Here is a 17,148-nt window from a genome sequence, read left to right as displayed (position 1 = left end):
GGGGCAGGAGGTGCACCCTGGTCCCCGTCAGCCTCTCGGGATAGTTCACTGGGCGCTGATGACTTTTACCTCAACAGGTGTTGTAGTAGTAGTTTTTTTTTTTTTGGTTACAAAGAAGTTTTTTAATTTTATTATTTCTACATTTAATAGCTAGATTTAACTGTAAAGAGGAACTTTCCTTCATCGTTGTGTGCTTAAATAATTAATTTTCTCCTTTAAGAACCAATTTTGTGGATGAAGGTTGGTGCCCTTTAATCAAAACCAAAGAGGTTTTCATTAATTTCTGGCTTTTTAGATCTTTTTTTAACATCATTAGGAATTAATGGACTTTTGTGTATTCTGTGTATTTTATTCAATTGTGGTAAATTTTTTTAGGGTCTAATGGTCCCAGTCACCTGGCTCCTGTGTCCTTTTGACACAGTCACCTTATTCTCTTCCTTCCCTACCTGGCACAATGAGACATCACAGCAGATATTTATTTTTTAAGTCTTGGTCCTAAGCAGATAACTTTCCTCTGTCAGATCATCTCAGACCTTGAGTCTTGGAACGACGAGCTTTCTCAGCAAATGAATGACTTTGACACGGAGGACCTCACAATAGCAGAGCAGCGCCTGCAGCACCACGCGGACAAGGCTCTGACCATGAATAACCTGACCTTCGACGTCATCCACCAAGGGCAGGACCTCCTGCAATATGTCAACGAAGTGCAGGCCTCTGGTGAGCAGCGCGTTCCGCCCTGGGACGGGTCTCGTGTCCCCGCAGGAGCGCATCCGGTTCCTTTCAGGGTGTGCGCAGGTCCCTTACCCCTGTGATTGAGGTGTTATAAATACGTGCTCTCTGAAAGGAAACGTTTTGCTTTCTTTCACCCACATAATATGATCACATTTAATATTGACTAGTGTACTTACTCTTAATATTCCTGCATGTTATTTCAAGTGGCACGAACTTTAGTTTTACAAATTATATATTGTTGGATCTCCACGAATGAAATGTAAACCCCAAGAAAATATTTTCATGTCCTTTATTTTTTTCTTAGTTTTATATTTTACCAGCAGATGTCACTATAGGCTCAAAAACGTAGAGGGAACTGTAGTGTTAGAAACTTAGCAACAACCTGTGTCCTACGTTACTCATTTTACACAAGTCAAACTAAATGCTTCCTCAAGAGTGAACGGGTATACAGTGGATAACAACGGAAACAAACCGAAGTTTGTGCATTTAAAAAGGACTCACTTTCACCAGATATCAGTGTAGGAGCAGAAGTAGATTGATAGGAAACGGGTTTGCTTTGATTAGCTGTATGTTATATTTGGCTTTGGACCACATCGAATTTATCCTCTGAGACATGCTCGGAGGCAGGCATAAACATCCTCTGCTGCCTCTGACCTCCTCAAACTTGGCCTTCACAGTAATGGCTTGACCCGGCGCCGGGCAGGTAGTTCACAAATGCAGCATGTACGTCATGCTCCCTTAAGAACAGGTTGAGTTACGGTTTTCTCAGGGTATATGCCCAGTAGTGGGATTGCTGGGTCGTATGGTAGTTCTGTTTTTAGTTTTTTAAGGAAACTCCATATTGTTCTCCATAGTGGCTGTATCAGTTTACATTCCCACCAGCAGTGCAAGAGGGTTCTCTTTTCTCCACACCTTCTCCAGCATTTATTGTTTGTAGATTTTTTGATGATGGCCATTCTGACCTGTGCAAGGTGATACCTCATTGAGTTTTGATTTGCATTTCTCTAATGATTAGTGATGTTGAGCATCCTTCCATGTGTTTGTTGGCAATCTGTATATCTTCTTTGGAGAAAACCATAATTCAAAAAGAGACATGTACCACAATGTTCATTGCAGCACTGTTTACAACAGCCAGGACATGGAAGCAACCTAAGTGTCCATCGACAGGTGAATGGATAAAGAAGATGTGGCACATATATACAATGGAATATTACTCAGCCATAAAAAGAAATGAAACTGAGTTATTTGTAGTGAGGTGGATGGACCTAGAGTCTGTCATACAGAGTGAAGTAAGTAAGAAAGAGAAAGACAAATACAGTGTGCTAACACATATATGTGGAATCTTAAAAAGAACAATGGTTCTGTTGAACCTAGGGGCAGGACAAGAATAAAGATGCGGATGTAGAGAATGGACTTGACACGGATGGTGGGACGAAGCTGGGACGAAGTGAGAGAGTGGCATGGACATATATACACTACCAAATGTAAAATAGATAGCTAGTGGGAAGCAGCTGCATAGCACAGGGAGACCAGCTTGGTGCTTTGTGACCACCTAGAGGGGTGGGATAGGATGGGTGGGAGGGAGACGCAAGAGGGAGGGGATATGGGGATATATGTATATATATAGCTGATTCACTTTGTATACATATAGCTGATTCACAGAAACAAACTAACACACCACTGTAAAGCAATTATACTCCAATAAAGATATTTTTTAAAAAACAAAAAGAAAAGAACAGGTTGAAGTGCTGTTTGAATTCCAGGCCTCCCTTCAATGTCCGCAGGCGTGGAGCTGCTTTGCGACAGAGACGTAGACATGGCCACCCGGGTCCAGGACTTGCTGGAGTTTCTCCACGAGAAGCAGCAGGAGCTGGATTTAGCAGCCGAGCAACACCGGAAACACCTGGAGCAGTGTGTGCAGCTCCGCCACCTGCAGGCCGAAGTGAAGCAGGTAAACGAATGTGCAGAGTGAAGGGGACCCAGCCGACAAGCGAGCGCTCGATGAGTGCTCTCCTGGTAGCTCGGATGTGTAAGCCTTGGGGCAGATTGTCCCTGATCAGAACACAGCTGTCCTGGTGTAGAATACAACACACCCCCGACACACCACAGCTAGCGTGTAAAATTGAGCCAGTGCCTGGGCAGCTCTGTGTTTACTCTGGAGTGGAAAAGCCTTCGTCACCCAGCAACTGGTCACTTGAGAGTCACCTCCACTTAGCTTGTTTTGTTATTGGTTGTCTCTTGCCTGAAACCCTGACCACGTTGCTTCCCGGGCTGAATAACTATATGATTGATTTTTTTTTCCCCAAATAGACTGTTAGCAGTCTGGCCGGGATCACAGGCTGTGTATGGCTTGGGTCTTCCTGTGTTCTCAGGATACGATACTCCCATCTCCCAGATGGCATGGCAAAATGCAAATGGGACATTTGGAAGAGATTGCTTTTGGCTCAGTGCCAGTGGGATTCCATGCATGTGCATATTTAGCCTGTCTGTTACATTTTATCACGTGAGCAGGGAAACCGTGGAAGTATGGCTTTCTGGGATTCTTGTAGTTGTGTAGAAAGGCATCTGTTTGTTTGATTGGAGGGGCTTAATGGTTGCCAAATGGCTGTTGTAGCCCCAGCTATCACCTCCACATTCCAGGTATCAGGAAGGGAAAAGCATATCAAGAAAGAGGCAGCACCTGGATGAGAAAAGAAATGTGTTCCCCAAATGGCCCAGAAGCCCCTGCTTTGATCTCAGTGGCTAGAATTGTGTGGTATTTGCAACCAAGCTGTCATAGGAGCTGAGAACTGGCTTTATTTTAAGCTCTTTCCCAAGTCGGGATTTTCTGAGTAAAGGACATGAAGACACTAGGTACTGGTTAAGTAACCAGCAGTTTCTGCCACAAATGATTACCCAGAATGACCTTCCACATCCCTGTGGCTTCCATGGTCAAAACTGACTTCTCATTCTGTGATGCTAAGAATCTGGTGGTGTGGCCCTGAGCATTAGCCAACAGCTAAATTCATCCTTGGGTCAGTGTGCTGTCTTAACACTGACTCTAAAGTGGAAAATACATTAGTGACATCAAAACAGTTCCCTTATCAGGCACTTTGCTAATTCTGCATGTCCACGAGGCCTAAAAGGAGTGAAAGATACATATGTTTGAGTATCAGGGAATTCTTTGCAATCGTAGGTTTCCTCGTATGTGATCCTCAGTCTGGTTTGACCTGTGGACTGATGATCAATCCTCCGGACCCTCCACCTTTTCCAGCTCCCACTTGAAACTAAACATGATAGAATTAATTTTAAAATGCAGCACTTAACGATCAGATACCAGGGAAGGGTAGCAGGCTGTTGCCAGTAGGATCACGAGGAAATCCCTGCTTCGCAGGTAAGTGAGCAGCTCGACCGCCGAGCACTCGGACTGCGTCACTGCTGGTCCATGGCCTGGATGCCCCAGAGGGGCTGCTGCATGGAGTTCCCTGTGTCGTGTTTCAGGTGCTGGGCTGGATCCGGAACGGAGAGTCAATGCTGAACGCCGGGCTCATCACGGCCAGCTCGTTGCAGGAGGCGGAGCAGCTGCAGAGGGAGCACGAACAGTTCCAGCACGCCATCGAGGTGCGGACGCCCAGCCTGGCCCCGGAACCCGGCCTCTCCAACCTCAGGACCAGCCTGTTAAGTCCCCTCACACGGCACTGACCCTGGGAGCCGAAGGGGGTTTAGTGGAAGCCCAAACGGCTGCGCTTACGAGCCTGCAGTTCGTTACAAGAGGGGGAAGCAGTCTGGCAACTGCAGTGATGGGAGGCTGTCCATGCCCACCAGGGCGACCTTACCGCAAGGGTCCCAGAGGCCGGGGGTGGCTCTTGCTGTCCCCTTGCTGTCAGGGCCCTGGCAGGATGCACCTCACCTGTCAGGAACATCTCGGCACCAGGGAGCCCGAGCTGGGGTCTCAGCTGAGGTTTTTCACATTTTGCTGATGTTATAGGCACAGTTGCTGCTGTGTAACTGGTCTTGAAAAATCAGGGCACTTGGGGTGGCTCTTCAGGACCGGGTGCCAATCACCAGTTCCCTTTCCCCCATAAACAGTGCTGTGCACAGAGCTCCTGTGACCCTGGGGAAAAGCAGCGTCCCTCACCAGAGGGTTTTGTGCCTTGACGGGGTCAGTGCTGTGCCGGGACTTGAGCAAAATGGCTCGGCCAGTCACTCTCACAGCATATGGATTAATTCATTTTAGAGTATTTTTGGAGGGTGGAGGAGTTAATGATTGTGACGGGTGGTCTCAAGGCACAGTCAAGGGAAAGAGAGCATTTGATTATAGAAAACTTGTTTCCTGCTCTAGTTATATACATATTCCCAGCCAGAGATGAAAACCAAAGAAATTACCATTAATGTCTTCCCTAGATTAATTTACTCTCAACTATTCAGCGCCAGTGGACAGACACTAACACTTCTCCCTGAAGCCCAGACTCTGGGTGAATCTTGTGAAAATCGTACCCTGTGCCAAGTGCCTTCTAGTAATTAAATCACTGATGCGCCTCACCGTCTGGGTAACGGACAGGATTACGCTGGGTACAGTGTTTTATGGGGCCATTAGTACCACTTCAGGTGAAATGCAAAATTTTGCCATTGTTTAAAAAAAGAGAAAACTCTGTGTCCACAGAGACCCATGTGCTTCCCCCTGACGGCTGCCCTGCCGGGCCCTCTGGTTTCCCCGAGGACCCTGACCTCAGCCCCTCACAGAAGCTTCTAGTGAGGATACGAGAGCAGGAGTTGTTACCGGATTTGCCAGTTTGTCTTCATAGATTCATTGTCTGGCATGGACCTCCAGAGAACACAGTTGGTTCATTTTTAGCTTTTAACTGTGTTTCTCTCTTTCTCTTTTTTTAAATCAGTAGTTTTTGAAAACCTTTTACTCGAGTCCAGAGTTTAAGGTAAAAGTGAAATAAAGAGCATTCACTTAGGCCACCTTTTTCTCCACTTGTTCATTAGCCCCTGGCCGCTATTATAAGAAGAATCAATAGGAATAATAAACTTGGAACGTTTCAACAGCCTTTTTAGAATATTGGCTGCTAAGGGTTTTTCCTGCTATCTCTCAAAAGCTGGAAAGTCCACAACCAAGACCCCATTCTGGAAAGTCCTAAGGCATTTTATCATTCCCTGGGTAAATATAAATAGTTGTTGGTAGGCGTAAAAGCTTTTTTTTAACTAACCTGTCAGCTGTGGTTTTCGAAGCGTCCTAGTGAGTGTTAACTGAAGTCGTTCCCGTAAAAGCGAGCAGACGGAAGAGCTGCGGCCTTCCCTCTCCTTCCCTGTGAGTGCGCGACACCCCCGCTGAAGAGCCTTCCGCTCTCTCCCCCGCTTAGAAGACCCACCAGAGCGCACTGCAGGTGCAGCAGAAGGCAGAAGCCATGCTGCAGGCCAACCACTACGACATGGACATGATCCGGGACTGTGCCGAGAAGGTGGCCTCGCACTGGCAGCAGCTCATGCTCAAGATGGAGGACCGGCTGAAGCTGGTGAACGCGTCCGTGGCCTTCTACAAGACCTCGGAGCAGGTAGGGCTCCCCGCCGCTGCCGCCTGCTGAGCCTGGCTGCACGGCACGGCTCAGTCCTTACCTCGCCGGTCAGTCCTGGGCCAGTCGAACAGAGAAAAGCGGCATTATGGGATTAAGATTATTCTTGCTTCTCTTACGTATCAAAAAAGAGCAGGTCGGAAAGGATCTGAGGAGATGTCCCTTTTCCTCTCATTTAAATGGATGGCCTGACACAGGGCAGAGAGAGGAGGGAAATTCACCTTGTATTTTGGCCTTGTTCTGAAAGCCTGCATGGCCGCACGCCAGGTGGCGGCCCCGGCCCTCGGGCCGGCACTTGTCATCCCGTGGGTGCCGAGTGGTCCCTCTGAGCCTGGATTCTCTCCTGCCGCAGGTCTGCAGTGTCCTCGAGAGCCTGGAGCAGGAGTACAAGAGAGAGGAGGACTGGTGTGGGGGGGCCGACAAGCTGGGCCCCAACTCCGAGACGGACCACGTCACCCCAATGATCAGCAAGCACCTTGAGCAGAAGGAAGCGTTCCTGAAGGTACGGAGCCGGCCTTCCGGGTGTGGTACCTCAGTGACGGGGTTCGCAGCCCCCCCGAGGGTCCACCTGAGCCGGTGGGGCGTCCGGACTGTCAGTCCCGCAGCTGCGGCCACTCCTCCGGCCCTGCCTGCCTCGCAGCGCCCCTGCCCTGGAGAGAGATCGCGGTGACCCTGCCTCAGCCATAAGTCAGCTGATCGGAGATCTTAAACTCTTGTTTCAGTTGTCATTTGTGCTCTCCTTCTAGTTTCCACAGACAGAGAGCCAGATAGAAAGCTGTGTGCATAAAGATCGGGTGGAAGTCACAATACCAAGTGATCCTGAACAGACACGCAGAGAGATTGATTTGGGGGAACAAAAATGCCTAGAGCTTAAAATAATCTTCCTTTGGAAATTCAGCCTCTTGAGGAATAGAGACTGTCTCAGAACACGTGTGAGCCCAGTGTAGAGTGGACACAAAGCAGGAACACCCCTTGTGGTTCACAGGACCAGTTACTAGTACTGTACTTATTCAGGAAGTGTTTCCTGCAAGAGAAATTTAATCCCATTCAAGGCCTGGCTGAAAGTTTTAACTCTGAGAAGCTTTAAATGAGGCACTTATCAAGCCTGCTTTGTCATTTGTATATAGAGTCCATACCTGAGTTACTGGTGTGCTTTGCAACAATTAAATTTTAAAAAGTGGTCAAAATGTTTAGATACATTGACTTTGAATGTTTCCACATTGCATTCTTTCACTTGTGAAAAAGTTCTCCTGAGGTTCTGCTGGTGGCCACTCAGACCTATGAAAACTAGGTGTGGTGTTTACTTTCCATGTTACTTGGTTTAGTTTTCCTCCTTGCTCCAGCATCCTGACCTCTCTGACACCATTTCCTGTCACATTTAATCATTTCTGTTTCTGTTTCATTTCTGAAGGTGATCCTCTGAGCTGACAGAGAGTTATTGTTTAGTCTGGGAGAACAAATTGTAACTCTTTGAAAATTCTTACCTGGTAACTTATTATGAGCTTCCACCATAGAGATTTTCTTTTTAAGCAAATCAAGGTGGGAAAACAGTTGGAGCTTCCCAGGGTCATTAGTTGTAACTATTCCAAACAGGACCTGAAAGCCCCACCCCTGCTTGTCGGTGCTGTTTAAGTTTAGGAAAGGTCCACTACTACTGGGATGTTTTGAGGTGGAATCGTTACAATTGCCTCTCTTTCTCTGGAATCCATTTAGTATAAAACAAAATTACATACTACTTAGTTAATATAATTAAGAAAGATATTTAGGTAAAATTACAAAACAAAAATAATCACAGACCTGGTCAGATTCTTTCATTCAACTAGGATATGTCTTTGGTGTGTTGGATATCTTTAAACTTATTATGGAAGTTTAAAAATGCTTATGGAAATTAAGAGAAAGGATAATGAACCCCCATGTACTTCTCACCCAGCTTCAATAATTACCAACATATGGGCATATGCCCACCTTAACTGGATTATTTTAAATTCTAGATATTACACCATTTTATTTATAAAGACCTCTGTGTGTATCTAAGCATTAAATTCTACTTTTCTAAAACCATTCTACAACCACAATACCATTATTGGACCTGAAAAATTAACAGTAACTCTTATTTTATATAAAATCCAGTGGTGTTCACATTTCTCTGATTGTCCCATAAATGTGTTTTTATACGTGGTCTTGATCAAGATCCAAACAAGACCATGCATTGATTTGATTGGTATGTCTCTTAAGTCTCTTTCAGTCTAAATCCCACCCTCCCTTTTATTAGCATTTGTTAATTGAAGAAATAAGTTATTCATACTGTGGAATTTCCCTCATTCTGGATTTGGTAATTGCATCCTGTGGAGTCATTTAGCACCATCCCGGATTCTCTACATTTTTGTTAGTTGTGTTGAGGGCCTTGACCCGGTTCAGGTTTAAGTGAGTGTGTGGGGTACACTTAGGGTACCTGATGGGTGGTGGTGTGTACTTCCAACGGCATTGCTCCAGGACACACACAGGTCTGCTTCTCCGGCTGTCTCTGTGATATGAGGGCTTTTCAGTGCTTCAGATGTCGTAAGTCCATGTCATCCATTGTGTACTTCCCCATCAGCCTTTCACCCACTGGGTTTGGTAGCCAGTGGTGATATTGTTTCATTAGGAGTTGCAAAATGGTGGCATTCTATCATTCTTTCTGCCTTGATTAGCTGCAGTTATTCCCTCCTCAGCTATTTGGTTACGCTAAAATAGAGTTTGTCCAAAAAAAGGGTGGGGGGGAGGTAAATGCTTGATTCCTTCACTTTGTTTATGATTTTCAGAATAATGATCTGTTGCCCTAGCAACCTCTGCATATGATTAATTTGTTCGTTTAGTATCATCGTGGATTTTAACATTTGGTGTGTTTCAATCAGTTACAGTCATTTCTCTTTCTATATTCAACTTGTCCCACTAGTGGGAGCCCCTTCAAGTCAGGTTGGCTCAGATGTCCTTTTGATGTAACCCTAGCAGTCTTTACGGCTTCCTTGCTGTTTGGAATGACCACTTATTTCGGTCTTATCATTAGAGACTCATGATGTATTTTTCTCTTAATTTAAAAAAAAAAAAAAAAAAGGTGTTGCAGCTCCATTTACTGAAAAGGCCTAGGAACGATGACCAGCCCAATGATAACGAGCATCCCTAGTGCCCACATTGTGGGCTTTCAGTGCCATTTACCACAAGAAGGAGACCGAGCTCCTTAAGAAAAAGATTGATTCCAGATCTGGGCTAGGAAATGTGCAAGATATTTCCAATTCTATTATAATTAAGGGATTTTTTTCCTGAACCATTTTGATTTCATATTTATATCTCTTTTCTCTTAAATAAAACTTTTTTAAATACATGAATGAAATTACTTATTCGGTTTGCAAACATGGAATATCAGTTTTCTATTACCACAATAACAAACCACCCCACAATTCAATGGCTTAAACCAAGGGTTAGCAAGCTAAGCCCTGAGGGCTAAATCTGGCCACTCCCATTTATCAGTCGAGGCCACTTTCATCTACAATGGGCAGGTTGAGTAGTTGCAACAGAGAGATGGAGCCCACATGACTCGGAGAGCTGAAAATATTTACTGTCTGCCCTTTATAGACATCCCGGTGCAGCTTAGCCAGGTCCTCTGACTCAGGGTTTCTCCCAAGACTGTGATCAAGTTGTTGGTCAGGGATGTGGTCACCTCAAGGCTCGACTGGGGAAGGGCTTTCCTTCCTCTCGGGCTGCAGGCCATGGGTCACCCTCAGTGTCTGGCCACCTGGACCTTACCGTGAGGCAGCTCTCAACATAGCAGCTGGGTTCAGCAGAGCAAGGGCTCCAAGACAGAGATTTTTTTTTAAGTTGAAATAGGATTTAGCCTATGTATTCTCCAGACACAGATTGGCCAGATGAATGCTTTAGATTAAGACCTATGTTAGAGCCACGTGATGTCATCCTTATACACTGAAGATGCATGTCTGTATGAGTCACATGAACACGTTGCTCTGCGTTATTTCTTAGGCTTGCACGCTTGCTAGGAGGAATGCAGATGTCTTCCTGAAATACCTGCACAGGAACAGCGTGAACATGCCTGGAATGGTGACACATATCAAAGCCCCTGAACAACAAGTGAAAAGTGAGTACACCTAGGAGTCGTAGCTTGACGGATGAGCTTGACAAGACGTGTTCTAAAATCTCGGTCCAGGGCTTCATTTGGAATGTCCTTTTCATATCATTAAAGTTCTCCTAAGTTATCTTATTTTAATAATAAAATATTAAACAGATACATAGCTTGATAATTTATTGAATAAAGTTGAAGAATATAAACAGGGAGAAAATGCAGCATGCTCAGGATATTTATTGGCATCGACTGTTTCGTTAAAAGTAAGTGAAAATATAAATCGGGAAAAAATGAAAGCCAGAATTAGCTACAGGCCAAATACTTTTAAAAGTTTAAATCACAAAAATTATATACCCATTTCATTGCCATAATGTATCAGTTTTATATACTTAAAGCATTATTAATAAAAGCAAATTGCCAAAGAATGTTATATAGATAGATGGGTATCATTTGAGTTTAAAAATGTACAAAACCGTACACACACACACACGCACGCACGCACGCATAGAAAAAGACCTGGGAACAATTACACTAAAGTGTAAGTAGGGTTGTCATGGGTGGAAGTTAAGGGTACTGATGATTTTTATGCTGTAGAATTCTGATTGAATATTTTGCAGTGAAAATGCATCTAGGTGATACATCATTTTAAACTTAATCATAAATTTTTTTACAAGTTTAATTGAAATGGCATGGAAGTGGGTCCTCAGAAAATGAGGAGAATTGTTGAAAACAGTCTCGGTATTCAGGCCCTGTTCTATCAGCTTTAATCCTCACCTGAGCTTCAGTCCTGCCCCAGGCAGAGGCTACGGAAATAAGAGACTAGAAAAGACTTACGCTCGTTTTCCTTTCATTTAAGTGGTAGCTTATTTTTTGACAGGCTTCAAATTTCAGTGCTAATTTGCTTCACTAAACTAGTTCACTTTTCAGTCGAGCAAAGATAATGTAACAGGACCAACCAGTGAGCTGGCGGGTACATGCTGCTCACAGGCTCCTGTTTCTCACAAAGTACTCAGCCTATGAGGAACTCGGTAAATATTTGTGGAGAGGTTATTATTTTTAAAGTTTTCCAATAAAGTTATATTCCAGGTACCACTTATTTGATTTGCAATTTCAGTCAGGGAATCTTTTTCTGAAGTTTTTTTATCTGTTTACTTTGTAAACTTCTAGAGTAAAAACAGACTCACTGTAAAGAATGTTTAAAGTGTACAAATGTATATAAATTACCTAAATTCCTTTGCCAGTGGTAACCACTGTGAAGACCTTTTTGTGCTTCCTTCTGTGCACATAAATGGAAATATGCAGAGATACAAACGTGTAGCTTCAACTCACCCATCTGGCTTTTTAATTTTTTTTTTGAAGTGGGACTATATTCCCCTGCAATTTTCTTCTTACGCTTAGTAATAATTTCATTCTATATCAGAATTTGGAGATCTGCTCTGTTACTTTTAACGTCCAGTATGGCGACTTTGTAATTGATTTAATCTGACCCCTAATCAATGGGCTCATACATTGCTGCCAGTTTTTCCGAACAGCACCTCAGTGTGTGTGCATCTGTGTACAAATTGTGTCGAGAGCTTGTGCCAGCACCGTATCTGAAAGATAAATTCCTGGTTCAAGGGTGCGCACCACTCAGTGTCGTTACCTGTCACCAGGTGACCTCTGCAGGGGTTGTGCTCCATTTTCCTCCCCCAATAATACAGGCACACAGGTTTCCTCTGTCCCTTCTAGCCCTGGGCAGCGTAGTCCCTGCCAGGGAGTGGTGTAAACTGGTCTCCATTGTTTGAGTGAGACGAAACGTTTCTGTATTTTTAGTGGCCATATTTCATTTCATATAATCGTGACCTCCATGTTTATATGCTTTGCTCGCTTTGCTAACAGATTATTCATATTTTCCTGTTGACTATTAAGTAAGTTAGATCCACCTTCTATGTTGCCAATAGTTTTTCCTGGCTTTTTACTTGTGTCCTATTTTTATGGCGGTGGTTATTTGGTTATGAGATTTTTAATTCTCTTGTAATCCGATTGCTGTTTTAACTTTTCCTTTCTAGCTTCATGCTTCTCAACTTCATTTCCTTCCCTCTCCTAAGAGTTTATGTTTTTGGTTTTGTTTTTAAAGCCCCCATCGTTTTCTTCTAGTACTCCACTGTTTCATCTGACATCTTTTGATGTATACTAAATTCCTTCCGCAGGAAGGTTCTCATGGTCTTGCACAAAACATCTACTACTGGTGTTTTTCCAGCCATTGTCAGATTGCCCCAGCAGGGGACTCAGTAGCTCTCCCACTGACCCAGCCGACCTGAGGGATTAGAGGCCAACTCGAGGGTCGGGTGATGTCAGTCGTAAGTGTAAACTGGAGTAGGAGAACGAGGAGGGGTCTGGACAGGAGTGTCAAGGAGCCAGGCAGGCAGGCCGTACGGCTCAGTGACTATATACTCTGGCTCACCATGGCCTTTGCATTAAAATGTCTTTAAATAAAAAGAATGGGATTTTGTGGGTGTTGTGCTTGATGGCCAGCGCCAACATGCGGCTTTCTCTTCATTCTCTCAGATATCTTGAATGAACTCTTCCAGCGGGAGAACAGGGTGTTGCATTACTGGACCATGAGGAAGCGGCGGCTGGACCAGTGCCAGCAGTACGTGGTCTTTGAGCGAAGCGCCAAGCAGGTCAGCCATCACACAGCCCTCCCGGCGCCCTCTCCCCGCGCCCAGGCCTCCGTCGTCAGACGGGCAGCTGCTGACGTGGCAGCAGATGGAAAACCACTCCCTGATCATCAGAACAGCCTTGCCTTTTACTTGACCGTGTGTTGCCAGAAAACCCCCCAGCCTCGTAAAAGTGTGTTACTCGGTGATTTTGGCCTCAGCGGGTGTGCCATTCAGCTCTGCCGAGCTGCTGTCACCCCACAGTTAAGACAGCGAAGTGCGCGCAGTCGTGGCCGTGATGATTTAAGTCACTGTAAGATAATACGGTGGGCAGTTTTCCATGTTGGCGTCCTTATATCTTCAAGACAAAATTGTGTTCTTCGGATAAACTGAGCTAAAATTAAGTAAGAAATGTGGCAGAATTTCTCAGAATTCAGTATACTCAAAAAAGGTCACGCATTTGGCTAAGGCAGGGACCTCAAGAGGGTACGTTTGCAGCGTCCCCCTCCCCTCCCCCGCCTGCCGGAAGTCATTCTGGGATCGATGGCCAGTCGTGGAGATCATTTTAGGGTAAAGTCTGTCTGACTGTAACTCAGACAGGAAGATGCCTGTCACTTCTCTCTGGCCTTAACAGTAGCCTAGGAATCCGTGCCCATTAGTCCAGAATTCGGAGGGTCAGGAGGGAGCGGGAGGGAGAAGGCTTGTTCTCAGAAGCCCCCGCGAGTCACCTCACATGCACCACGTCCCCGGGGCCTCCTCAGGGCTGCCGGTCCCTGGTGTCCGCGTGTGACCTGCTCTGTCTTCTGGATCCACCTGGAAACCTGACACGTGCCTGATGCAGCGTAGGCATTCGATAAAATCCGTTTAGCTCAAGAAAGATCACATTTTCCTCAGCACAGGTTTCTCACTTGGGGAACATATTTTGTTTAATTTGGTAAATGTCAGTCTCTCACTGGGCAGCCTGCTGCCGAGAGCAGCTCGGTGTCCCAGGGCATAAGCAGGAGTTCATGGTCCCTGAACCTGGCACCCTGACCCAACCTCTCCCTTGTCTTGATTGGCTTTCCCAGATGCAGTTACCACGTTCCCAGCAGGGGTGGCAAGCGGTAGTATTTTTTAATGTTTAAATTCCATTTTCTTAACATTTTATTTAAGGATAATCTAACCGTATTTCAGATTTATGGGGGCCTGATTTTATTTCTAATTAGAGACTCTTTCATAATCTTTTCTCACGTCTTTGTTTATCTCTCTGTTGAAAGACAAGGAGTCATTCAGCTACAGAGAACAAAATTGTAAATAATGCCCTTGACAGAGAAAAATAATGGAATACGCTGTTGCTTTTTCCTAAAGCCAGTTCGCATGCCGAAAATAAAATCCTTCAGTTTCTGCCGTTACAGATGATGGCCCGTCAGCCCCACGGCCCTGTAGGGTTGGCTTCTGTGCTGTACGATAACAATCCCACAGTAAATACCGAGTTATGGGTGGGCTGTGGCAGGTGACTTGCAGCCCCTGCTCTGCTCTGGGCACCTCCTGCCTCGGGGCTGCTCCTCCCGGGCTGTCTGTGCCCCCTCTCCCTTACCTCTGCCTCTGAAAGTTGGCTTTCAGTTCAGGGCTTGTTCTTGTTTCTCTTTCCTCTCTCCTTAGCTCTCACTGTTGGTGTCTCCCAGCCCTGACCTCCATTTCTGGTCTCCAGATGTAGAAACCCCAGCTCCCTCCTTGCGTCTCTCCACTTTGGCCTTAACCAAAGCAGAAGTGGACCCGGGACTCCCCGTCCGCCGTGTCCCCGCCCTCATCTTACCTGATTCCCGCCTTTCCCTCATCTTCCCAGCTTCACCCCTTCATCGGGGCCTGATGCAGCACATCTGCCCTCTCCTCCGCCCCCAGAGCCATCACGGGTACCAGCCTAGCCGTGTCTCCTATGAACCCCCTGGACCGGTTTGCCCACCGGTGTTGCTTTTCTCTCGCTCACTCTCCACTGCAGTCCCTTTTCCATGTGGCAGCCCCATTCACTTCCAGACCAAAGTCCAAAGGCCTGCGGCCTCCGAGGGCCCCCTGTCGCCCTCCAGACTCACCTCCAGCCTCCCCCTGTGCAGGGCCCCTTTCCTCCTGAGCCCTTCTCAGCCTGCGGGTCCCTCATGGTCACAAGGGCAGGGCCCAAGCCTCTCCCACCCCAGCGCCCCCCTCAGCACCTGCCTGCATAGAGGGCGCTTGGGCACGATTCGCTCTGTGAACGGAGGAAGTAGGGACCTTTGAATAAATTGACCCAAATGGCTTTCTGCCTTGATGCACTGTCAGTGGCAGCATTGTTTCAGAGATGGGATAGCCATGCTTGTGCAAAACGAAAGTAAATTCCCAGCCAGGAAGCTGCATGGTAAGTAATCTGGGTCGTGGTTTCCTTTTCATTTTTTCTTCTAAAATGCCATAAATGCTGTGAAGTAACTAATAGAGACGGTGATGTTTCTGTTCCAAAACCAGCAAATCACAACGGACGACTAAGATACTGCGAAGGGCAGATATGAAAGCTTCCATGTTTTTATGTTTCTTTTCCATAGTGTTGCTTTTTCAGATGTTTATGTTTAAGTAAGATTTCACTTCAGATCTATGCACATAGAAGGAAAAAAATGGCTTCCATCTAAAAACATGAAAGAATAGGAGTCAGAATGTGTCCTTCTGTTGCAGTGTGGACCTTGCCGGCCCCCTTCTTCCCAGGTGGGGTCATCTCTCTCCTACATCTGGGAGGTTAAGCCACTTCTGCCAGCATCTCCCCAGAGCATCTTTATGCATAATGACGCTCTGTAGGAGCCCCCAGAAGGCCAGTGAAGTGGGTGCACACCTCAGGACTCACTGAAGGCAGGAATAGGAAGAAACGGCTAACATTGTACATTTGAAAGCTGGGAATTTGCATCTGCTTTCTTTTCCTGTTTTAAGTTAGATCACCCCAGGAAGGCTGTCAAGTCCCTGTGACGCGAATGTCTCAGTGTTCAGCAATGCGAGGGTCTCAGACTTCCCGTTCCCCACACTTTCTCAGTATTCTTGAGGGAGGCTATTCACTGGACTCTTATGGCCCTTTAGGTTCATGCTTATAAGAAACTCCTGAGCTTGTTATCATTGATGCCTAAGTGACATGATTACAGTTTTCTAGAATGTCAACTTTTAATTTTGGAATTAAGATACATGTTTCAGAAGCTCATCTCTCTTTGAGGGAGTGTTTCTTGATGCGCCTGGGAGTGTGACTTTGCGTTTAAATGAGATACTGAGGTATTGGGACTTGCTTCACTGACGTTGAGCCGTGAACCTGTTTCCATTCCTTCCGTCTCTAGGCTTTGGAGTGGATCCATGACAGCGGGGAGTTCTACCTTTCCACACACACCTCCACAGGTTCGAGTATCCAGCACACCCAGGAGCTGCTGAAGGAGCACGAGGACTTCCAGATCACGGCAAAGGTGAGCTTGCATTGGCTCAGTGCCTGCGTGCCTCCTGCGTGTTTCCAGGATAACCTCAAACAGGATACTTTGTGTAAAAGAGGTCTTTCCTAAAAATTTCATTGAAGAAATACCTTATGCAATGGGAGGAATGGGGTGAGCCAGATGGACTGTTAGACCCTACTTTAGTGGTAATTCTAAGGCCTTTCACACTGTCCTCATTTGTCCCTTCGTTTCTCTGTTTCCTCTTGTGCCTCTGATTTCTGGAAATGCCTCCCACCTCCTTCCTTTATTTTTTCTTTCTTCTTTGTCCTTTTCGTTCTTCTCTTATTTTCATTCGGTTTTCCAAGTATTTTCTGAGTACTTGCTATTTTTATGGAACGCTGGTGTTCCCAGCTTGACTTAGACGGATCCTGTGCATGTTTCCTTTCCTTGTCTTGAACAGTGAAAACTGCTGCAGCAGCATCATGCCCAGTCGTCCAGTCACGAAGCTGTCCAGGTTTTATAGTTGGCAGAGTTTATGTCAGTGGCTGTTCATAGGCTTGTAAAACTGGAGGCATTTTCACTTTTCTGCTGAATTAAATACATCTTTATGGTATATGCAGTACATGTGACTGTGAATTTTTAAGCAGATGTGTAAGAATTCACACACTGACATGAATGTTTTCTCAATTAAAATATTTGCAGGG

General features: G+C 45.6%; 1 protein-coding gene across 4 annotated transcripts in view; it reads left to right on the top strand.

The window, feature by feature from the left end:
• The window catches only part of TRIO (trio Rho guanine nucleotide exchange factor), a 372,133-nt gene that overhangs the window by 236,607 nt on the left and 118,378 nt on the right, over positions 1–17,148 (top strand). For all 4 annotated transcript variants that reach the window (XM_060009655.1, XM_060009656.1, XM_060009659.1 and 1 more), the window contains exons 14-21: positions 522–717; positions 2,517–2,683; positions 4,213–4,332; positions 6,078–6,269; positions 6,640–6,789; positions 10,302–10,416; positions 12,949–13,064; positions 16,358–16,480. In XM_060009655.1, the coding sequence (XP_059865638.1) occupies positions 522–717; positions 2,517–2,683; positions 4,213–4,332; positions 6,078–6,269; positions 6,640–6,789; positions 10,302–10,416; positions 12,949–13,064; positions 16,358–16,480 (1,179 nt within the window). The remainder of the gene's footprint in view (positions 1–521; positions 718–2,516; positions 2,684–4,212; positions 4,333–6,077; positions 6,270–6,639; positions 6,790–10,301; positions 10,417–12,948; positions 13,065–16,357; positions 16,481–17,148) is intronic.

This window comes from Delphinus delphis, chromosome 3, assembly GCF_949987515.2.
Source record: "Delphinus delphis chromosome 3, mDelDel1.2, whole genome shotgun sequence".
NCBI lineage: Eukaryota > Metazoa > Chordata > Mammalia > Artiodactyla > Delphinidae > Delphinus > Delphinus delphis.
This window is presented reverse-complemented; position numbering and strand designations above follow the sequence as displayed.